The sequence below is a fragment of the Micromys minutus genome (assembly GCF_963924665.1).
Source record: "Micromys minutus genome assembly, chromosome: 22".
Lineage (NCBI taxonomy): Eukaryota > Metazoa > Chordata > Mammalia > Rodentia > Muridae > Micromys > Micromys minutus.
The window spans coordinates 42,877,694-42,901,836 of NC_137957.1; the positions used below are offsets into that span (position 1 = coordinate 42,877,694).

At 45.4% G+C, this 24,143-nt stretch overlaps 1 protein-coding gene across 2 annotated transcripts in view; it reads right to left on the reverse strand.

Moving 5' to 3' along the window:
* The window catches only part of GNPTAB (N-acetylglucosamine-1-phosphate transferase subunits alpha and beta), a 59,346-nt gene extending 53,858 nt beyond the window's left edge, over nucleotides 1-5,488 (reverse strand). For both annotated transcript variants that reach the window (XM_080935910.1, XM_080935908.1), the window contains exon 1: nucleotides 5,160-5,488. In XM_080935910.1, the coding sequence (XP_080792036.1) occupies nucleotides 5,160-5,224 (65 nt within the window). In that variant the 5' untranslated portion in view covers nucleotides 5,225-5,488. The remainder of the gene's footprint in view (nucleotides 1-5,159) is intronic.
* Between the last annotated feature and the right edge of the window lie 18,655 nt (nucleotides 5,489-24,143).

The following is a 24,143-nucleotide window of genomic DNA, read 5'->3' on the forward strand; positions in this document are numbered from 1 at the left end:
TTCTGTAAGACTGGGTTTCACTACATAGCCCTAGCTGGCCAGCAATTAATTATACACATAGACCAGGCTGGCCTCAAACTCAAAAGATCTACCTGGCTCTGTCTCCCAAGCACTGGTATTAAAGGTGTACACCACCATGCCTAGCAAAATAATTCCGTTTTAATAAAACCTAAAAGAGAAGTAGCCAACCAACCCACAGGATCAGCTGGGCACTGAGCAGGCCAGGGAATGGAATTCCCCTCAGATGGAGTCTCTGCTTCACTGTTTACAGAGTCTCTGCCACCACCCCCTTTTTTTGCCTCTGACCAAGAACCCACAAAAACAGTTAAATTGGAAAACTAATCAAGTACAAACACGGTAACACAATTCTTTCTCAAAATTGGGCCAGTTAAGAAACTGGTCAGTAAGGTAACTGGCTGGATCCCATTTTCAACCAATCCCTTTTTATCATTGGAAAAAGAGTAGTACTTCATTCATTTACCATGCGATCAAGATCAAGTGGAAGGAAAGGAAGGAAGGGAGGGAGGGAAGGGGGAAATTCTCATAGACCAGGGGCGGACTTTAACCTCGCTGACTGACTCTCTTAAGTGAGTTAATTTCGTTTCCGAGTGCAGTTTACATAAGAAAGTGGTATGTTCATATAAGAGAAGGCACACATATATAAATTCTCACGTCCCAGCAACCTATGACTCGTTTTTTTCACAAACATAAAGTCTAAAGAGCTGCAAACACCAGTTTTGGTTTTGTTCCTCACTGGGCAGCCTACCTGACCTGCCTTGAACTTGTTTGGTGGTAAAACCTGAGCTAACTGACGAGAGTCTATTTATAGTCGGTATTTTTCTCAAGGAGTAGAAAAGTTCACGCCCTTCACTTTAGAGAGTGCAGAAACTTAATGTTAAGGTAATGTAGTAGTTGTAGAAGTTTCCGAAAAGGGTGTGTGGACTGTAAACAAACGATGGGCCAGAAATACATTTTCCTCTCTAAAGTCTGTCTTAAAGACACAGGATATCAACTATAATAAGGAAGAACAAATGCTAAAGTTAAAGCCAGAGGTGTCTCACTGTGCAGCCCAGCCTCGCCTCCACGGCTCAATTCTCTAGCCTGTCCCCTGTGTGCTTACATTACAGACACGTTATACCACACCAAGCACAATCAAACATTCATGAACGAGTCCGTGAAGTCCGTGAAGGATTTTTCCGGACACCATTTAGAGCTCAGGATAAGAAGCCCAGGTTCCCAGATGCACGTGACTCACAATAGACAAGTTCTTCCCTGCTGCCCTCACCCTTGGGACAAATGGTTTAAGCGTGGTGCCTATTAGAATACGGAGGGGCTTCCAGGCTCTCCCAACAGCACAAGTACCTGTTAGAGGCCAAGGCTCCCCTAACTCTCCCCATTCCACCCCCTCCTTCTTTACATAACCCTGCCATGTCAGCCTTCTGCTCTCCCCGGGCTCTCTCTCACGGTGTCTCCCCTCCCCTCGCCCCCTCCCCTCGCCCCCTCCCCTCGCCCCCTCCCCTCCCCTCACCCCATGGCCAGGTTCAGTCTACTTTTTCTCTCCCTACTCCGGACTCTTCCAGATGCCTCTGGCTCTTCTCTCCCTCATGCCCATAATAAAAAAATCTTCTTTTCGGGGAGACAGGGAAGGGGGGGACAACATTTGAAATGTAAACAAATAAAATAATATTTTTTAAAAAACCCTTCTTTTCAACTATATCTTGGAGCTGTCATGTCCCTATTTTATTCAGACTAGTATCTCTACTTCACCCTAGATTGTCACCTTTATTCCTATTTTAGCAGATTTCCAGGGGTCTTCTAGAAAGTATTCGGCTTGACTTGTAAAGGAAAACAAATTATTTAGTAGATCTTGTACCTGATTCCATTTTTTCCTCAAAATTTGGACAAGTGTTCAGACGGCTTATTAAAAAGCGACAGTGGAGGCCAGGGACTGATACAGTGCTTACCTAACATTCATGGAACCTGGGATTAGATCCCAGCACTGGGCATAGAGGTCTTAAACTTTAATAATTCAAGAACAAAATTATAATCCTATATATTATAACAACTGCAGTTCTAGCATTGGGGAGGTTGAAGCAATGGGGTCAGAAAAATTTCAAGGTCACCCTCAAGCACATGTTGAGTTGGAGGCTAGCCTGGGGTACAAGTCACCTTGTCTAAACACACACTCACACACACACACTCTCTCTCTCAAGCACACACACACACACTTTACCTCTTACACTAAGAGGAGGAAAATAATGAGTTCACAATTTAACAATGACCCTCTTAACCATTATATGTATCACAACTAGTTAACACTGGGTGCTACCTACACAGCCAACTAGTTAACACTGGGTGCTACCTACACAACCAACTAGTTAACACTGGGTGCTACCTACACAGCCAACTAGTTAACACTGGGTGTTACCTACACAGTCAACTAGTTAACACTGGGTGTTACCTACACAGCCAAGTAGTTAACACTGGGTGTTACCTACACAGTCAGGTCCTAGTTCAAGGAAACAGTTCAAAGTAGAGACTGAGACAAGGCAATTGATGGTGAGAACATCAACTATTACAGCTGAACCACGGCTTGCTCTGTGCTCCATCAATCTGACGAAGTTCTCCCTACCACTGATCTCCACCAGCAACCCTAATAAGAAAAGTGTCTTGCCTTTATTTTAAAGAAGAGGAAGATGAGAGGGGTCGGATTTCTTTTCCCAGATGTGAGAAACAAGGCCTGGGCTGCTTGAGAAAGCATCAGGAGCTGGGGTGGAGAGCAATGGTAAAGCTCCTTCCTGGGATGGACCAGGTCACAGGTTCTGTCCTCAGCAGGGGAAAGAAAGGTTTTGGGGAAGAGGAAACCTGCTGCCTAACCCAAGTTTGACTCCTGGGAACCACAGGGTGCAGAGAGAACCACAAAGTGACACATGTACACCACATGTATGTACATATGTATGTGAAATAAAACCTTTTTTTTAAAAGAGGGATTATTGGGGCCTGGCCAGATGGCCCAGTGGTTAGGAGCACTGGCTGTTCTTCCCAGAGGACCTGGGTTCAATTCCCAGCAACCAACGTGGCTGTTGACAACTGTCTCAGTAACTCTAGTTCCCAGGGATCTGACACCCTTGCTCACACATACAGGCAAAAGCCCGATGTGCATAAAATAAGTAGATAAACAGATCTTTAAGGGGCTATGATGAGGCTGGCGTCAAAGCTAGTGGTCTAAGTGTGAAGCACCCACATCTGCTGAGAACGAGCTGTGTTAACTTAGGCAAACGCCTCAGCTGCATAACCTGTGAGGCAAGTTAAGTAATAATACCACTGCCCATACCCGATGATGCTGTGGAGACGAAATAAGTGTGTAGAGCAGTTAGGAGATCACCTGCCCAGTAAGGAGTATGTTCCTTATCTTCATGGTTAGTATTAACTGGAGCTACCAGTCACACCCAGATCAGCTCTCCCCAGCCCTCCTCCCGCCACAGGCCAGCTGCCACCTCTCCTGCTACCTGGTGACACTCTTTACTCGTATTTCTCTCATTCAATCTAAACCTCAAGATCTGTGCCCACAAGCCAGGTAAGGTCTCTTGCCACACACTTTGAATCCCAGCACTCTGGAGGCAGAGGCAGGTATATCCGAGTGCAAGGCCAGCCTGATCTACATAGGGAGTTCCAGCCCAGCCTGGGCTGTGCACTGAGACCCTGTCTAAAACTCTTCAAGGCTGTAACAAGTGTATTTTGCATCTTGGCTAGTAAGCAGCTCACTTAAAATGAACCAGGGTAAATACATAAACCAGGAACCCTTGCACTCAGAAGGGCTTCGAAAGAAAGGCTGTGAACTTAGGCTAGCCTGGGCAACTTAGTGAGGCTCTTTCTAGAAATCAAAAGCCATCCAAAAGTAGTAAGGCACTAACTATGCATAAACATATCAAGTTACAAGACATGAAATGCAGACTGATCAGGAGGTAGTGGGATATTAAAATATTCCACACTTCTACAATTCGGTGCAGGCTCAGAGCACACACATGTGTATTGTGCCGTTTTCTAAAGGCATTCGGTTAATGATAAAACCCTTTAAACCTCTTATCAAAACATAAGCAAATAGATAAAACAGGGAGACGATTTCAAACTCTACCTGTCTCCAGGGGCAGTGTTTGGTTGAATGGCACACATTTCTGACTTGCTCACACCCTTTGCAGAATACTGAATCAGACTACCAAGAATCAGATAACCGAAATTTAAACCGAAGAGTAAATGCAGTCCCAAAATGTTCACGGTATGCCTCCAAAGGAGGATAAAATTCATCTAACCTGGTGTCTCACACCTCCCAAACCGGTTGTCTGTGCCCTTTGAAGAGTTTACAGTCTGAACAAACTGCTTTACTGCACATCCATTGAGCGCAGTTCTCAGTCCAAAAAGGACCAGCGACTTAAAACGTATTAGCGTAGCCCATAGCCCGTGACGCAAGGGTCTGTGCTGGCTCTCAAGAGGTCCGGGGCTGGAGCCCAAGATCCTGCAGGCAGTCCTAGTCACCTGACAAGGGCCCCGGCTCTCAGTTCGTCTGAGATAAGCACTTGGTGCTTCCCGTCCGCGTGTGCATTCTCACTAGTAAGGCCTCCCTCCAGCCGCTGACAAGCACCCGTACGGAGCAATTATGAAAAAGGAAAGTTAATTTTAAAAAAATTTTCCCCTTCCACTCTGCAAAATTTACATGCAAAACCGCGTGTGCTCTACGACAGTCTGAGATCCAGGAGAAACAAGAAAATAAGGCGTTTTGTCAAAGGTGAAAGATTAATAGGGTGGCACCGCAGGACTGGATCAGAGGGAGGGCCACCGAATGAAGGATCGCTACAGAAAAATACAAACCCTAGGAGAGAGTTTCACCAGCGCAAGGCCTGAGAGCCGAAATCAAAGGACTGAAGGACTCTTGGGGACACCCTGAAGGCAGGGGAACCATACGCACGCTGGCCCGGGCGTCCAGTCCAGCTGCCTGCAAGCCAGCCGGGGAGAGGATGCGCGCTCACAGCTGCTGGGACCCGGGGGCCGTGTGGTGGTCCCCAGGCTGCAAGGAGGATGGGGAGGTTCGGGGTGCCAGCACCGCGGGGCTCGGTCGGGGAGGGCTGCGCACGCGGCTCCGGGGCTCGGGCTCCGCTACTCACCTCTCCGAACTGGAAAGCCGAGACGATGGTGACAACGATGCCCACGAAGCAGACGTAGAGCCCATACCTGTGGGATAGGCAGGTATAGGTCTGTCTCTGCAGGAGCTTAAGCAGCATCACCCCGGCCCCGCCACCCCACGCCGGGAGGAGCCCGCGCCGCGCCACCGCCTCAGCGAGCCGCCATTCAGGGGCCCCCGGCCGCGCCGCCGCGCTTAGCTCACAGCCCCCGGCTGCCGCGCATGGTCGCTCCGGCGACCGACGGCCCGCTGGGCTCCACGCCGCGGCCGCCGCTTCCGGGAGCCCGGAGCCCACGCCCTCGGCGCGACGGAGGCGGACCCGCGGCCCGCAAGGCGCCCGGCGCCGCCCGGGGTTGGCCTCGGAGTGGCGGCGGCGGGTCGCCAGCGCCACCTGGAGGGCGGAGGGACAAGGGCAGGCGCGCGCCTCCCATCTGCGCGTGCGCCACGGGCCCTGCCCTCTGGGCCCTCGGCCCTCCTCTGGGTGGGACCCACCCAATCAACAGGTAACCAGCCCTGGCTGCCCCTGGGGGTATGCCCATGGGCAGCCTGCTGGGTCAAAAAACAACAACATAGCTCTTCTCTCAAGTTTATCTTTGTAAGAAAATTTGGAAGATCGTGGCTAGGGAATGCACATTCGGCTTGCCCCAAATGACATAGTCTACTCTGGACGTTCTTACACGAGGTATAATTAGTTTTGGGGAAAAAAAAGTCACTAATCAAGGCATTTACCAAATGCATTTTTGAGGTCACAGGTAGACCGACTGTGGCAAAGCAAACTAACGGTTTTAGATACTATCTGATGCCTTAGCTTTTGATGGGTGAACTGCGAAGAACGTATATTATTGGGTTGGATTTTATTTTTCTATATTTAGTTATTTGCATCTGTGTTTGTGTGTGCACGGGCACTCCTGTGTGTGTGTAGGATGAGGGTCAGTCGTTCCTGTCCCTGCATGCTGTGGGTTCAGGGAATTGGCAGATAGTCAGGCTTGGAAGCACCTTAACCTGCTGAGCCATTTCAGGGAACTACAACTGAATGATATAGTCACCAAGTTATTAGCTCAGACATAGAGATGACAGTGTCTTTTATTAAAAGACCTGTTTATTATAAATATATGAGTACAATGTAGCTGTCTTCAGACACACCAGAAGATGAAATCAGATCCCTTTACAGATGTTTCTGAGCCACCATGGGGTTGCTGGGAATTGAACTCAGAACCTCTGGAAGAGCAGTCAGTGTTCTTGACTACTGATATCTCCAGCTCTTTCAAAAGAACTCAAACTATCCCAAGATAATCTGGAGCTGGTCTGCAACAATTGTGTCTCTTCATAATCACAAAGGTCTGCGGTTTGGGCTTTGTGTGCTGATTTTCTGTCTGGGAACTGGGATGGAAGGCCATGAATATTTTTGTATACACGACTTTATCTGAACTGGGAAGTAACTCGGTAATAGATTGTTTACCTCACAGGGAGAAAGACCTATATTCACTCCCAGCACCAGAAAGAAAAGGACAAAGCAAATATTACCAACAAAGTATCTTTTCTGTACTTACCTAGGAAACCATAATTTGTACAGGGCACTTAAAGAAGATGCTGTAGGGCTGGAGAGATGCTTCAGTGGTCAAGAGCACTGACTGCTCTTCCAGAGGTCCTGAGTTCAAATCCCAGCAACCACATGGTGACTCACAACCATCTGTAATGAGATCTGATACCCTCTTCTGGTGTGCATGGTATACTTATAAAATAAATAAACAAATCTTTGAAGAAGAAGAAACAGCAGCAGCAGCTGTAGGGAACCCCACCCTGACCCATCATCATATTGTTTGAGAGACATTTTGGGTGGATATTCTGAAACTCAACTTTACTCATTCACTGTGTGTGTGTGTGTGTGTGTGTGTGTATCCATATGTGTGTGTTTATCCATATATTTATGTGTGTATTTATTTCTATATACATATGTGTATATCTATTCATATATATATATATATGTGTGTGTGTATCGATATATATGTATATACATCTATATCATATACTATATATCATATACATACAGGTACACACACTATACATATACACAAACACATACATCTACATTACACCTTTAATCCCATCACTGAGGAAGCAGAGGTAGACACATGTCTGAATTTAAAGCTGGATCTGCACAGCAACCTCAAAGTCAGCAATGCTGCATAGGAGACACTTTCTGGAGATTAATTAGCTAAGTTAAAAATAAAGAACTTTCTCACAGAGGCAGTGAAGAATGTTAACAAAAACCCAAACTATCTCAGGAAAGTTCAGAGGCAGTAAACCGAGACCAATGACAGAGTTGCCAGATGCAGAGTACCAAGTTACATCTGAATCTCAGAGAAATGCTGCTAAGCCGGGGAGACGGCTCTGCAGTTAAATCTGAATTTCAGAAGAGCAAAATGAATCTTAAAGGAAGTCAACGTGCATCTAAGAACATCCCATGACATTTGGAGGACATACACTATTTCTTATATGTTTGCACGTTTATCTGAATGTTCTTTTTCTTATCTACTATAGATGTCTAAGTCACTTGGTTAGCCACAAGATTACATTGAGGCTAGGACCTGGGAAGTGTGTTTGACTCAGAGATGAAATAGGCTGCCTCTCTGTCCGAGGATGTAAAAGAACATGCTTCAGTTAATGTTATCAGGACAAAATGTCCATCCCCCCATACTCTATACCAGCTTTCTCAGTGTACTCAAAATTCAGAAGAAAATAAGAATTTTGCTTCAGAAATTATAACCTTTTTTTTTTTAAAAGAAATCACTTTTAGCCAGACAGTGGCGGTGGCGTCGGTGCACACCTTTAATCTCAAGTGCTCAGAAAGCACAGGCAGGCAGATCTTTGAGTTCAAGGCCAGCCTGGTCATCAGAGTGAATTCTGGGACAGCCAGGGCTACAGAGAGAAACCCTGTCTCCAAAAATAAAACAAACCAACAAACAACAATCAGCCTTGATTGTCTCCTCCACTCATATTCAATGAAAAACCAACATCCAAAGTAAAAAAAAAAAAAAAAAAAGTTTGTTCTGGGCGTCCACGTGAAGAAATTGCATTTTATGTGGCCTTTCTTTGCACTGGTGAGAACAGTGAAAGGATTGGCGTGATCGTGATTTTGATTAATTGAATTGTCATTGATTATTTTTAAAAAGGGAACTGGAATGTTATAAAGAGTAAACTAAGTTTTCCAGTCAAACTCACTTGGAGAATTCTTGGGGCATTTCCCTTCCCTTCCTTCCAACTGGGATTACAGGGTGGCTCTACCAGACCACCTTTTTTTTTTTTTTTTTTTTTTTTTTTTTTTAATTGAACAACTTTATTTTAAAAAACAGAGATAAATGTACAGATTTTAGCATTTTTGCATAAAAGTATACAAATACATTTTTGTCAGTACTTGGTTTTTTTAAAGGTTTGATCGTGTGCATTAAAATCTTACTAGTTACAATGAGCATAAAGTACATGTAAAACAAGATGTTACCTGGAATTAGTCAAAGTTTTCTTGGTGTGTAAAGATTAAGCATAATGGTTTTTCATTTTCTCTTCTTCTTCTTCTTCTTCTTCTTCTTTCTTCTTTTTCTTCTTCTTCTTTTTTCTGGCCTGAGCCCACCTCTTTTATTCAGGCTTTCTATTTCAATGTTTTGTACCTGCAGTGGCTATTCCTGGTTGTCAAGGTCAGTCTGGGACAAAGCAAGTCCCAGATCCATCCAGGTGTGGTGGTGCACACCTATAATCTGGGACACACCTTCTGCTGGAGACCTTGTGGGATTGAGCACACTGTAGCTGTCCTCAGACACACCAGAAGAACATCAGACTTCATCACAGATAGCTGTGAGCCATCAAGTGGTTACTGGGATTTGAACTCAGCACCTCTGGAAAAGCAGTCGGTGCTCTTAACCGCTGAGCCATCTCTCCAGCCCAGCATCGATTTTTATTGCATCTCACTGAGATGATTCTCAATGAGAGTAGAGGGAGGTGTTGCTGCTTCGGATGTCAAGCCCGGAGCACCCTGTGGCTGTGTCTCCATCCAGGGAAGGATGGCAGAGAGAGGTCAGCAAACATACACCAAGACGGTGTGTGATAAGACTATTTTCTAGGCATACAAGGCTGGGGCAGATCACTACGGCCGTTCTCACATGCTTGCACACCAATTTACCATGCAGCTGGAAAAATACGAAGCAAAAGCCACACATTAGATTCCTGAGAAAGCAACAGCCTGTTCCTGCAATACTCCTCTACTGCCCCCTACTGGCCAAACTCAATACCACACCCAGGGCAAAGGCGATCTTCATTAATCACATAATTTGTGTGGTTTTCAGAGGTACAAATTTGGAGCAGAAAGTCATCAATTCCTGGCACAACACTGAAGGCCGTTCTGATCTATACGATCAGAACTTGTCTCAACCGACAATACCCGGTTTTCCCTCTACTCTCACGCTGTCCTGTAACCCCATCTCACCAATCTGCTTGAACAGAATGCAGGATATAACTTTCGTCTTCTTTTATTAATGCTTATCTATTTATTTTATGTATTCGAGTGCGAGTCTTCAGACACACCAGAAGAGGGCATTGGATCCCATTACAGATGGTTGTCAGCCACCATGTGGTTACTGGGATTTGAACTCAGGACCGCTAGAAGAACCGTCAGTGCTCTTAACTGCTGAGCTACCTCTCCAGCCAGGAAATAACTTTCTTGCTTTGCTGCTTTACTATAGTGAGGGTTACAGAGGCTACAATTTGGCTAGGTGTTCCCTTCACTTTTGTCAACTAGACATAGGCTGTAGTCACCTGGGAAGAGGGACCTCCACTGAGAAAATGCCTCTATTGGATTGGCTGGTGAGCTTGTGTGCAAAGCGTTTTGTTTGTTTGTTTGTTTGATTGATTGATTGATTAATAATGGATGTGGTAGGGGCCCAGGCACTCTGGGCAGTATCACCCTGATCAGATGAACCCGTCCATCCATCCTGCAAAAGAAAGCAAGCTGAACACGCCACAGGCAGCAAGCCAATAACTGGAGTTCCTCCAGGTTCCTAGCCTGAGTCCCTTCTGTGGCTCCCCTGGCTGACTGACTATAATCTGTAAGGTGAATAAACCCATTTCCCCTCACGGTACTTTATCCTAACAACAGAGGTGTAAACTAAGGCACCAGGCGTGGTGACGCCTGCATAATCTCAGCACTCAGGAAGCAGAGGCAGGGGGTCACAAATTTGAGGATATTGAGACCTGGTACCTCAGAAAACCACTGTCTAAGGAACTGAGTGTTTGCCAACCATGTGCAGGTTCCATCACCAAAAAGAAAAGATGGGTGAAAGTGAAGAGACAGAAAGGGGGAAGGGATCTGTTGGCTGCATTCCCTCTTCAGATGTACCAACTCTTAGGAACCAGAAGATGTTCGGCTACTCAGACACTCTCTGACCCTAATCCCTGTGGGATTACGGAGATTTCATCCCACTGCTTCTAGACTGGGAGGGGAGCCCAACAAGGTCTGTCTGTCCCATTTCCCTTTCTTTCTCTAGGTAGCCTCTCCTCCTTCAGGTAATGGGCAATCCCACTGGATGGGGAGAGTCTATGATCTAGTGTTACAAAGCGTAGGTCAGAGAATTTATATTTTATTTATTGATTTATTGACTGGTTGGTTGGTAAAGAAAAACGGTAGCCCAGGCTAGCTCTGAACTTACTTGTAGCGACCCTTCCGCCGCGGCTTTTGGAACTTCGGAAAAACAAGTATGTGAGTCCACCCGTTCAGAGACATTCTCTTTAGGTCGGCTGTATTGATTGATCAAAATGCCAGACAAGAACAATTCAAAGGAGGGAAAGTTCCTTTGCCCCCGGGATTTCAGAGACACCTCAGCCTGCCATGCTGGTCAAGAATGTAAGGCAGACGCTTTCCTGTGGCACCAACCAAGAAGCAGAAAGCACACTGGAACCTGGGGGGTGGGGATGGGGAGGGGTGAGGAAACATAACCTTCCAGGGCCCACCCCTAGTGACCTACTTAGGCAGGTAGGCCTTAATTCCTAACTCTCCACAAGATTCTGCATTCACAGCGGGCACCCTTTGGAAACAGTGTATTCAAGACAAGAGCCGGTAGGGGGGCGTTTCAGATTTCTATGAATTTAGATACTTTTGCTATGCCTGCAGAGTCCAGCATCCCAACTTCTCTTTGCACTGGTCTCTCAGAGTTCTGGCTGGAGAAGCCGGTGTCTGCTGGTGTCTGCCGCAGCTCACCTTCCCTGAGAACTTCCTCAGTATCCCAGGACAGTGTTTGCTCTACAGTGATCTCCCTACTTCTGAGCACACTTCCATTTCCCATCCAGCTCTGGTCTTCATGGTGATATTTCCCAGATACTTCAGACCATATGATTGATTGATTGATTGATTGATTGATTGATTACATATAAGTACACCGTCGCTGTCCTCAGACACACCAGAAGAGGGCATCTGATCCCATTACAGATGGTTTTGACCCACCACGTGGTTGCTGGGAATTGAACTCAGGACCTCTGGAAGAGGTGCTCTTAACCCCTGAGCCATCTCTCAGGCCCCCAGACTATATATTCTAAAACGAAACTCCCAACCCTGAGACATTTATCTTCTCCAGCTTTATTTAATGATTAAAATTACCAAGCCTTTGAGGCAAGACACAAGCGCTGTCTCCCCAGTTCATTTTTCTTATCCCTCTCAAAAAGGTAACAACCAAATCTCTTTCCTCCACCTACAATCTACAGTCTTATATGTTTAGTGGTTCTTTTCTGTTTTTCAACTGGGTTTCACACAGTCCAGGCTGGTCCGGGACTTGCAGTGTAGCTAAAAGCTGGTGCTGAATCCTGATTTTCCTGCCTTTGTTCTCCCATTGCTGGGAGTCAGGCGACCTCCACACTAGGCTAACATTTCTTTAAAGTGCTCACCTTTAATCCCCCAGTGCTCTTGCTAGTGAGATAATGCTGTCTCTGTCCTTTGTGAATTGCTATAGTTATCACAAAAATCAACCAATCAAATAATGATACCACCCTATGACCTAACTCTCCGTACTGCTTTCTTGGTAAATATCTAACCTTCTCTCCCAGCCTTGTATGTGTTTGTTTCTGCCACGTAGCTTCTCCTAAACAAATAGACCTGGGGTCAAATAGGACCTAGTAGCTTCTCCTTGACAAATAAGGTTAATTCAATCACAAAGCATGGATTCTGACAAATTAAAAAAAAAAAAACCCCTCAATCAATGTGTTTTTAAATAAACACATTTACATTCTGGGTTATTGCGTACTAGGTAAAACATTAGTCATAAAGTTAAAAATAAAATACTTCGGTAAAGAAATCTCTCCCTCCAAAGGTTGTTTTGAACACTTTGGGTTCTTTTTCGTGTATATGTCTTTTTGGCGTGTGTACAGACACATGTGCAGGTGCCCACGGATGCCAGAGAAGGGCAAGCAGTGGACCAGCTGGAACTGGAGTTATGGGCGGTTTATAAGCTGCCCGACGTGAGTACTGGCTGTTAAACTCTGAGCCCCTTGAAGAGCAGCAAGGGCTCTTACCCTCTGAGCCGTCTCTCCAGCTTCCTGCCCCAAGCTTGCTTTTGATTTTTGGAAATGGGAGTCAAGCAGTTGCTGCTGGCCTGATGTTCCTGTCGTTTTCTTGACTCTTTTCAACTTTTCAAGTTTCTTTTAAGTGTGTGTGTGTGTGTGTGTGTGTGTGTGTGTGTGTGTGTGTGTGTGTCCAAGCACACATAGAAAGTTTGTGGAAATCAGTTTGCTTCATTTTCCATGTGAGTCTCTGGGGTCAAACTTGGCTTGATGGAAAATGCCTTTACCCACAGAGCATCTTCCTGTCCTCTTTCTTTCTTTTCTTTCTTTCTTTCTTTCTCTCTTTCTTTTTTTTATCTTTCTTTCTTTCTTAAATACATCTTTTAAAAATATTTATTTATTTGTTATATATGAGTACACTGTAGATGTCCTCAGACACACCAGAAGAGGGCATCAGATCTCATTACAAATGGTTGTGAGCCACCATGTGGTTGATGGGATTTGAACTCAGGACCTCTAGAAGAGCAGTCTGTGCTCTTTAATCACTAAGCCATCTCTCCAGCCCCCTGGCCTCTTTTCAAATGTTTCTCAATGCTTATAGATTATCAAGAGAAGAGACAACTAGCAGAGGTCTTTTTTTCTGTGAAGTCTGTACCACATAAAACCTCTTATGGTGGAGCTGGAGAGAAGGCTCAGAAGTTAAGAGCACTGACTGCTCTTCTGAAGGTCCTGAGTTCAGTTCCCAGCAACCACATGGTGGCTCATTACTATCTGTAATGAGATCTGGTGCCCTCTTCTGGCATACAGGCAGAATGCTGTACACATAAATAAATACATTTTAAAAGGGTGGTGGTTGGGGTGGGGATGGGGGTAAATGGATGACTTAGAGGTTAAGAGAACTGACTGCTCTTCCAGAGGTCCTGAGTTCAAATCCCAGCAACCATGTGGTGGCTCAGACCGTTACAGTGTACTCATATACATAACAAAATCTTAAAGAAAAACAACAACCCTCTAATGGGACTCGAGTGGGCAGATAAATCAGTGTGTTCTTGGTCTTTATAAATAAGAGCACCATTCCTCTGGGTTTCAATAGATAATGACAACTGGATATGAGTTTCATCTAAAAGACAAACCCTATACATATCTGTTAAAGTGAGTGAAGATTTGAGGTTAGCCAAATCAAGAAACTCAGTTCATAGAAGTTTCTATATTTGTGACTTAACTTAGAAACCGTGCATAAGGGGAAGACTGGAAAAAACAACCTCTTAAATCTTTTAAGACAATCTCATCATCATTGTCCTAGTGGAAATCCCCAGATTTCTCAGAAGTACTTTCTCATAGCTTTAATAAAAACCACTCGCCAGAGATTATTATGAAATTGAGGAAGTCTCAGATGCAATTGCCCTAAATGGCATTTCCTTGAACAACTGAGTCGTCATTACAGTGGTCACTAAGGAGTTTGATTCTCTGTCTCTTTGAGGATCTGACATTTCTAAACATGTGTTTCCTTGAAATTTATTTTTTGTTTATGTGTGTGTGTTTACTGCATGTATGTCTGAGTACCACATTCATACCTGATGCTTATTCAGGGCAGAACAGGGAACCAGATCTCTTGGAACTGGGGTTGTAAACTGCCAAGCGGGCGCTGGAAAGTGAACCCAAGACCTGTGAAAGAACATTCAGCCAGTGCTCTTATTCACCGAGCCATCTTTTCAGTCCTGAGGATTCATTTTCATTTTATTTTATGTGTAGGGATGTTTTTTGCTTGCGTCTCAAACTATGCAAACATGCGTGCAGTGCCTGTGGAGGCCAGAAGGGGGCGCTGTACACTCTGTAACTAGAGTGACTGTTGTTAGGCGTTCTTCTGATTTCTATGCTCAAGGGCATTGTCCCTCTTTTCAGATACTAATGGGCAGCTGGCATGTACAGACAGAAAAAGTCGGGTTGTCTTTGTAATAGGATTAAACTAGTATCAAGCATCCACTTCCCTATATTGTTTCAACAAGCATTTATTAACCAATCCATGCGTGTCAGTTATTGGCACTGGTGATAGGAATCTAGTAAATCCAATTCCTACCCTCAAAGACATTAGAACCCACTTGGTAGGGTAACATGTCAACGTTGGGGAGTATGAAATAAAAATAACCCCAGGATGCAAAGAAGCGCTCAAAGGTCAAACATCTGGGTTGGTAGGGAAGATTTCCTGAAGAAGGCTATTTCTGAGGCAAATGGTCAAAAAACACCTGCATCCAGCGTGGCTTCACATCTGGAGGCCGGACTGTGAATGAGTCTATATAGAAGACACAGCCTTGAGAAAGAGCAGAAGTTGGGCTGCAGAGATGGCTCAGCAGTTAAGGGCACTGACTGCACTTCCAGAGGTCCTGAGTTCAAATCCCAGCAACCACATGGTGGCTCACAACCACCTGTAATGGATCTGATGCCCTCTTCTGGTGTGTCTGAAGACAGCGTACTCAAAGAACAGAGGTAAGCAGAGGGACATTCTAAAAAGAATCAAGTCCACATTTGGTGGGGTGAACTATATAAAATAAGTGTGTACAGATTAGAGGCCAGAAAAATCAAGCTTCCTATGTAAGCTCTAAAACATGTGACTTGTTGAAACTTCCTGACTTTCTATACTGAAGAGCGACCTCTGCATATCTGGGAACAAAAGTCAGAACTATTCACAGCCCAGGGACCTTCTCACTGTGGAAAACATTTATGTGTGCATGCAGGAACATGCTTGTATATACAACACACACACACACACACACACACACACACACCAGTCACTCACATAGTAACCATTGATAGCCTTCTTCTGGTCCCAGTCCCTATTTTGAAAGGACTCATTCCCGGGAACCACAATGCGTGTAACAGATTCTACGCAACCCCATCTTCAAGAGCACATTTAAAATTTCTTCTGATCACAGAAAGAAAGAAGCATTCGCAAGGTCCCAGACCGGAGCTCCAGCACCACACACAACAGGAGAGACTAGAGTTAATAACATAGATCGCAGTGGGTAAGTCTGTCAGCTTGACGAAATCCAGAGTCACAGGGGAGACGAATCTCTGACACACCTGTGGGGGACTGTCTAGCTAGGGGCTAATTGAAGTGGGAAGGACCTGCCCAGAATGTGGGGTGCACCATCCCAGGGAAGGACCTGCCCTGAGTGTGGGGAGCATCATCCTATGGGCCAGGGTTCTGGGTTGTGTAAACAGGAGAAAACTACCCGAACACCAGCATTTCTGGCTCTCTGTGGATGTGATGGGACCAGTTGACTCAGGCTCCTGCTGTCTTGCTTTCCCAGCCTTGGTGGACTGCACCCTCAAACTGTGAGCCAAAATAAACTCTCCCTTAAGTTGCTTTTTATCAAAGTGCTCTATTTCAGAGCCAGGAAAAGAAGCCACTACCATGACGCTCTCTAAGGAGGTGGTGCAGGCTGCCATGTAAAGTTACTTCCAGACAATGGCGCACCTACACGCAAATACATGCGCTTCAATGGAGACTCTGAAGAATGACCCTTCTGATTTTTTTTTTCTTAAATATATAAACGTGTAGGTGTCATTGACATTTTCTTCCTCCCTCCACCTTCTTCCCTTCTTCCCCTTCTCTTCTTGCTCTCCTCTTCCACCTCCTCCTGTTTTCTTTCTGAGACAGGGTTTTATAATCTAGTTCAGGTTGGCTTCAAACTGTTGGGGGTTGACCTGGTGATGCTACCTACTGAACCCCAGGATCTGGCTGCCGTCCAGATGAGGGCACCCTCATGTGGACCAGACTTTGTTCTGTACTAGTTGCTCTGTCCCTGCTGTGCCTAAACACCAGATGGAAGCAGCCCCGGTGAGGAAAGGCTTACTTAGGCTCATGGTTTCAGGGAAAGGCGTCATGGTGAGGAAGGCAGGGTAGGATGGCTCAGTCACCTTGTGGGAAGGTGAGCTGACGTCTGTACGGTAGCCGACCAGGAAACTGCGTAAGAATGTGAAAACATGGCTCAAAAGCCCAGTGTTGGGATGACCTCCTGTGCACTGTGTAAAGGTTGTCCTTGAATGAAGCATCACTGTCGGGGGGCCAGTCTCGACACAGGATCAGAGTTCTCAACTGGAAGGCGCATAATAAATAAACTGACTACATTTGGGGTACAAACTGGCAGTTTTTAAGGCTTAAAGTTGTTCTCTCTCTCTCTCTCTCTCTCTCTCTCTCAACTTGAAGCTGATTTTGCTCTCTCTTTGGGCTGAGGATTGTGCTTTCTCATTTGCTCCCCTTTTCACACTCACACATGCACACACACACACTCTCTCCACGCACACCTCAGTCTCCCTCTCCTCACACTGTCTTGCACACTCACTCCACACTCCCTCTGCCCACATTCTCCACACACTCACTCCACACTCCCTCTGCCCACATTCTCCACACACTCATCTCGCACACATCTCATGCACACCCCACTCTCTCCACTCGCTCTCTCGCCTTTCTCTTACCCCAGTCTTCTACTGATCCTCAAAAGCAGGTGGAAAAAAAAGAGACACTGTATAATCATTGCCAAACCAAATTCAAAAGAATAACCATATCCCACAAAGAAAGAGAATTACAATTATTCCCCCAAAGTTTCAAGCTTCCACTGTTCCCAAGACTGTGGCCAAAATAATAATAATTGCAAACTTATTATTTAATTTATACTTCAGAGCTCCAAACATTTTCCTGTGAGGCTCTAGTGATAAATGACATGGGCAAAGCTGCCAGGCAGTGGCCAGAAAGGGTCAAGATAACCCTTCACTCAGTAGTTCCGCTAGCTTTCTGCTTCTGCACAGCGCACACAATGACTCCCAGTGTTTTGAATTTGTTTTACTCATATATAATTTTGTGCATTCTATGCTTGATCATTCAGGAAACACTCTCAAATGTTCGAAACTTATTTCATGACTTCAATAGTTTTTCCCTTCCAGGATCCCAATGTTGGCTCTGTTTCATTTTCTAGTAATTTCTTCAGACTTTCTTTGCAAGTCAAACATCAATCCAGAACTACCGTTGTGTAGTGATTACACTGTTTCCAAGATGGTAACACACAGCATGCACCTGGGCCATTAGGACTGTGCTGTGCTGGGCCCCTGGGCCTCAATTTTTAATTGTTTGAGAATCATTACATCAAGGAACATCTAGTTTCAGAGAATTCACCAGAGCAAATGGGAGTAGGAAAGTCAGATACAATAGAATATTGCACACCATGGCCAACTGAAAAATTCACACAAATGAAATCTATACAGCCATTGTTCAGGGCTAAGGTTATGAGAAATGCAAAGAACTTTAAAAAAAAAAATATATATATATATATAAAACAAATAGCTGCCTTGGGTTACTGAGATATCTCCGTCCCAGCCTACTGCATGCAATCCCTTATTTGAGATAGTCTGTCCCTTGGAGGAATGTGTCTCTTGCTTCTCAGGGTCTGTGATGGTTTGGGTATGCTTGGCCCAGGGAGTGGCACTATTAGGAGGTGTGGCCTTGTTGGAGGAAGTGTGTCACTCTGGGGGTGGTCCTGGAGCCACTCCTTCTAGCTGCGTGAGGATGCTCAATCTGTCCCTGGATTCTTTTGGATGAGATGTAGAACTCTCAGCTCCTCCTGCACATTCCTGCCTGGATGCTGCCATGCTCTCACCTTGATGACAAAGGATGACCTTTGAACCTGTAAGCCAGCCCCAATTAAATGTTAAATGTTGTCATTTATAAGACTTGCCCTGGTCATGGTATCTGTTCACAGCAGTAAAAACCTAACTAAGAGAGTGTCCCAGACACCATCCTTTTTTTTTTTTTTAATAAGAAGCTGCCACAGGCTTCTGATATGTCTTTATCCCGACCTGCTGCAGAAAGTCCCTGTCATGGTATGCTGTCCCCAGCACATCACCTATCTCAGTGTTTTGTAAGCATCTTCTCCATCACCTTCTGATTGGTTTAATAAAGAGCTGATGGCCCATAGTAAAACAAAAAAGAATAGGCAAGACTTCTGGGCAGAGATGTTGGTACTCAGGAGGTAATGAGCCATGTGGCAGGATACAGATTAGTATAAATGGGCCAATTTAAGCATCAGATCTAATTGGGAAGAAGTCTAAGTGAAGGCCAAGCTTTCATAATAAAAGGTCTTCATGTCACTACTTGGGTGGCTGATGTTTTCTGCCTCCATTACATACTTACAAAAAGTAAAATGGTGGCCACAAAGTGACCCTGATGTTTCTAGTGGCACTTGTCTTTCAGTTTCTCTCTTAACCTAGCAAGCTCCCAAATCACTGAGACTAGACTATTACATTTATTTTACAGCTTTAAGGGTGCAACAACTGAGCCGTATTGCTCTACTTTAATTCCCCAAGCTAATCTGGCTGCCTCCCAGCCAGAATCCCTGAGATACTTGCAGTTTAGTGATGATCAGGCTCTGGGGGCTCCAGGTGTTTTCTTGTGCTTTCTTCTGGACTCTCTCAAGGCTGATAGCCACTTCCCCGGAAGGAAGTCTATCCCTGTTCTCTTCCTGCTTAGTCATGGGCCGATCAGCTACCTTCATTGACAAATCAGGGAATAATTGGGGAGCAATGTTTGCACAACACTGAGACAGGAGATTCTTAGAATAAGAATTGCAATCAGATACTGGGGCATGGAAGTCAGCATTTGAAAAATACAAGGATAACCCTTGCCCACTAAACACTGACGTCGTGACTACATTCTGTTCTTCATGTTTGTGCCCTAACCTGAAACTTCAGTGGGATGGTATTAGATGGAAAAACCTTTGGGAACAAGTTAGGTCATGGGGATAGAGCCCTGTGTATTATAATAGCGGTGGGTTAACCGAATGGTCCAACAATGGCTGTTTACAAAGTGTAAAGGCAGAGAACACAATAGTTGCTCAATCTATGAAGCTGGGGGAGGGTGTCAGCAACTCTGATTTGGGGCTATAGGCCTAAAGATTGCCAGAGAGCTGAGGAAGCTAGAGTCTGATGTCAGGAAAGGAATGCAGAAGGGCCAACAGGGATCTATTCAGCATGCTCATTAACAGGGAGCAGAGGTAGGCAGGCAAGCAAAACTGCTTTCTTCTTCCCACCTCCTTATCTCACTCGGAAGGGACAGGTCACCTTTGTTAATCCTTTCTGGAAATGCTTTTACACACCCCTTTAAGAGCCTTGTCTCTTAGCTGATTCAGGATCCTTGTTGAAACCAGTATCTCAGCACATGTGCTTTTTAGAAGAAAACACCAAAGACCAAGGCTCCTGATATGTAAAGACACAAGAGGGTGGACAGTAGAAATGAGATGCTTACCAGACCGTGGATCTGCTGATATTAGGATCTTGTATGTGTGACAGACAGCTCTCCCAATATAAACTAAGAGACTTAAAATATGAAAGTTTTTGTTCTGTTTGAAATGGGGTCTGATGGAGCCCTGGATGTCCTATATATCAGAGGCTAGGCTTGAACTCCAGGCCCTTCTAATTTTGCATCCCAAGTGCTGGGATTGCAAAGACCACCACTCCTGGCTGGAGGTGTGAAATTAGGAATATGAAAAGCTAATCTCAGGAGCTGTGATTTGGTGAATTTGTGGTTGGCACTTACAAAGCTCTGGAACAAATTGTGTGTGTGTGTGTGTGTGTGTGTGTGTGTGTGTGTGTGTGTGTATGTGTGTGTGTGTGTGTGTGTTATATTTAAAGAACTTTTCATTGAGTTCATTGCATATAAATTATTGTAGCTCTTTTTAGAAGAAATATTTTCTTGAGGATGATATTAAATTTATAGAAAAATTAGGATTAAAGGGTTGTATATATTTTCTTATTTTTTGGTCTGATGTTGCTATCTTATATAACCATTGTACATCATCAAAGACATTAACATCTGCTCGTTGACCCTCATCAAGGACAGACTTTACTTGAATCTTAGTGGTTTTCTTTTTTACTAATGTCCCATCTAAGTTCCAGGATCCAGCCTTAGTAAGCGATTTATTAACTTAGCCTGTGTCAATTTCTTAAGTCTTTCCTCAGTTTTCATGATCTTGCTGTGCCTGAATAATTTTCTGAGACAGGAAATCATGATGTGGCGCTGGGACCACTGGCCTGCCTACAGCACCACTGTGACCCTTGGAGCCACCAATGAGAAATATGTAAGGAAGACACAAGAGAGCTGTCGTGTAAATTTGGAACAAATATGATTTGGGAGAAGGGACTCACAGAGCTTTTAAAGCAGTTGCAGCATGTGCAGGTACAGGTTTTCAAAAGGAATAAATTTGGGAATAATTGGACTTATGATTGTATTTCAAAGATATTTGGAAAAGTGAATTTATACCCAATTCTTTAGGAATGCAGCTAGCTGGTTTTGTAAGAAGCACTATCATTTGGAGCTTTTCTACTGCCCATCTTTGTTCTTGAATAACGACATGGAGAATGATTATATTACTTTCATGCTCTGCATAGCTGGGTAGATGCTCATCTAGTCTAATCCAGGATGCCTACTCCCAGCCGCATGCTGCTGCCTGCCACCTTAGTCTCACCCTGGCTGCTCCTGTCCCAGTGTCATGGTGACTCTCATGACAACCTCTTTCTTCTCTCTCTACCAGGGACCTCCTCGCTGAGATCTGGAGTCTAGTCTTAACGCTCTTGCCCAACTATAGGCTGATAAGTTCTTTATTAACCAATCAGAGGTGAAGGAGAAAAATTTTAACACAACGTTGAGACAGAAGATGCTTCATAAAATTGGCAGTGCCAAGGTCCAGACTGTAACCAGATCTCTGGGGTACAGAAATCAGCATTTGAGTACACAGTGCACAAAGCCACCCCCCCCAGGAGGGTTTGGTACATTAGAAAGAGAATATTTAAATCAATTAAGGCTTCTATACAAGAGAATAATTGAGTCAAATGAGGCAAATGTTGAGACTACATGTAAAAAAAAGAAAAACTTCACAAATAGTGGTTTGTACGAGACGGAAGTTTCTTCTTTATATGTAAGAAATCTAGAGGAAGACAAGCCAGACCTACCTAGTAGTTCTATGAGGCCAGACAGGACATATTTCCCTCCTTGTCTGTGGCAGGCAAACATAGAGGTAGTTTAACCTGGGCCTCTACTTGGTTTTGCTTATGTGTAATTTTGGCTCCCTTTACCTTCCTTGGGCCACAAATGGGTACTTTAGGCTCCTAGCTCCGAACAATATCACAAATGTCCTTAGTAACACTTTAGATGGTTTCTATTTAGTGTGTTCCTGGTGTGTCCAGATAGGAAAAATAGAAGGGACGAGCCAGTCTGAACTGATTTGGGATACATAAGAAATAAAGAAAAGCTGTATCCTCAGGGAAATTTTAGGAAGATTCTCCCATTTGTCATCTACGCCTATGCATCGTTGGGCACACATTGATTAAAGTCAGCTGGAAAGGGACATAGTAAGAAAAAAATATAAGCTATCATCCAAAAACAGAGACACACCAAAACCATGCTCCCTAGCATCCAGTGCCTCCTTTTTTTTGAACCCCATAAAAGGAGCCCCAAACAATCTTGGGGGCCTTGAGTACCTGTACCGTGGCCCATTGACAATGTTTTTGTTGTAGGGGGTTGCTTGTTTGTTCCTGATTCTTTTGTTTTGTTTGTTTCTTTTGGGAAAGGCGGGGGAGGTCCAAGATAGGGTCTCTCTGTGTAACCTCTCTGGCTGTCCTGGAACTCTTTGGTACACCAGGCTAGCCTTGAAATGGAAGAGATCCTCTGCCTCCAAACTACTGGGACTAAAGGAGTGCACTGCCACACCCGGTGAGTGACAGCTTTTTTGATATTTAAGATCGTTGGGTGCATGTGTGCACGTGTGTGTGAGGGGTATTGTTTGTAGCATATGTGTGGAAGTCTAAGATAGGCAGTCAGTTCTCTCCTATTAGATGGCTCTGTGAAATAAGATTCAGGTCATCTGGCTTGGCAACAAGCTCCTCTAGCCACGGAGCCCTCCCTCAGGACCAGGTTTCCCTGAGCTTTAAGTGATTGAGGGACTGTCACTCTAGACGCTGTAGGGAGAAGTTCTGGCTTAAGATTTTTAAATGGTTCCAAAGACAGCCCCACCCCCGTCCCCATGATTGAGTTATATTTGAGACAGGATCTCTGTAGCCCAAGTGTGTCTAGGACTCACTGTGTAGCCCAGACTGCCTCTGAGCTCTTTGTCCCGCTCAGCCTTTCCAAGTGTTGAGATTACAGATGTGAGCTCCACATCTGGCTAAAACCAAGTCACCCCTTGCCTCAGGGGTATTTAAGTATCTTAAAGAAGCAAGCACTTACAGTGTGGGCAGTTTTGCTGTCTCCTTGGGGTGCCAAGACTGTCTTGCTTTAGTCTGGTTAATTATTTCCTTTTGGAGTTAGGGATGTGGCAGGGTGCTAGCCGGAGGTCATGTGCTCCTCCCCAGAGGTCCCTTTAAAAGCTCTGTGATTGTCTAGGGTCCCCAGCTCTGATCTGGTCTATTTCACTTTTAAAATCCGGTTCTACGTAGCCAGAAGATCCGTTTTTCTAGTTCTGATGGTGTTTAATCCATCTATGGCCAAAAGTAGGGCCCAGAATTTCCAGACTAGAGCTCGGATCCACAGAGCTGGCCTGTGTTTTAGGAACATCGCTCAGCCTGGTTTTGCTGGAGTCTAGGGTAGACCTGAAACGGATCAAGTCATCTTTTCTCACTGCTAGGAACGAATAGCATTGGTGCGGACAGACAAATATTCCAAATAGCTTTCGGTGGTGGGTCAGGGCTGGATCCGACTCTTTCGGTCACTTGCTTGAATGAGGTCCCTTGTCCCTTCTAGACAAGTGCTCTCTACCTTTGAGCTACATTTCCAGTCTGTTTCACCAAGCTGCCCATTCTGGCCTCCAAGTTGTGATGCTCCTGCTTCAGGTTCCTTAGTAGCCAGGCAGCCCGATGACAGACGGGTACTATTAGGCCTGGCTACTATGCGACTTGGCTCCCCTCCAGCCCCACTGGCTTATCACACAGGTCTGTGTGATGTCCATGCCCAGTGGCCCAAACATCACTGAGCCCCTGCACCCACACTGCGACTTGATGGGGTGGGCATCACCTGTGGCAAGATGCGGAAAGGAAGCTCAGAGGGGAAACCCCCAGGGGAAGGAGGAGCTGGGGATCCAGCCAACTCGGCGGGACTTGCCCAATAGCTGGCCAGCCCCGCGGGGTCCCGCGTCTCCCGCCGCACCCACCCGTCGCTGTCCCAAGCAAAAGCGAAAGGAAGCCGAGCGGTCCCTCGTGGCGTGGCGTGGGCGGGGAGGTGACCGCGCGCTCTAGCTCCGCGGGACCAGGCTGCGGCTTTGTGACTACTCCGGTTTCGCAACTAGCCGGGAAGGCCCGCGCCCCACCCACTCGGCTGCCCGTCCGCCCTCCGCCCTCTCGGCTCTGAGCGCTTCCCTCCCTCCGGGGCTGGGCCTGTCCCGGCCGTCGCGGA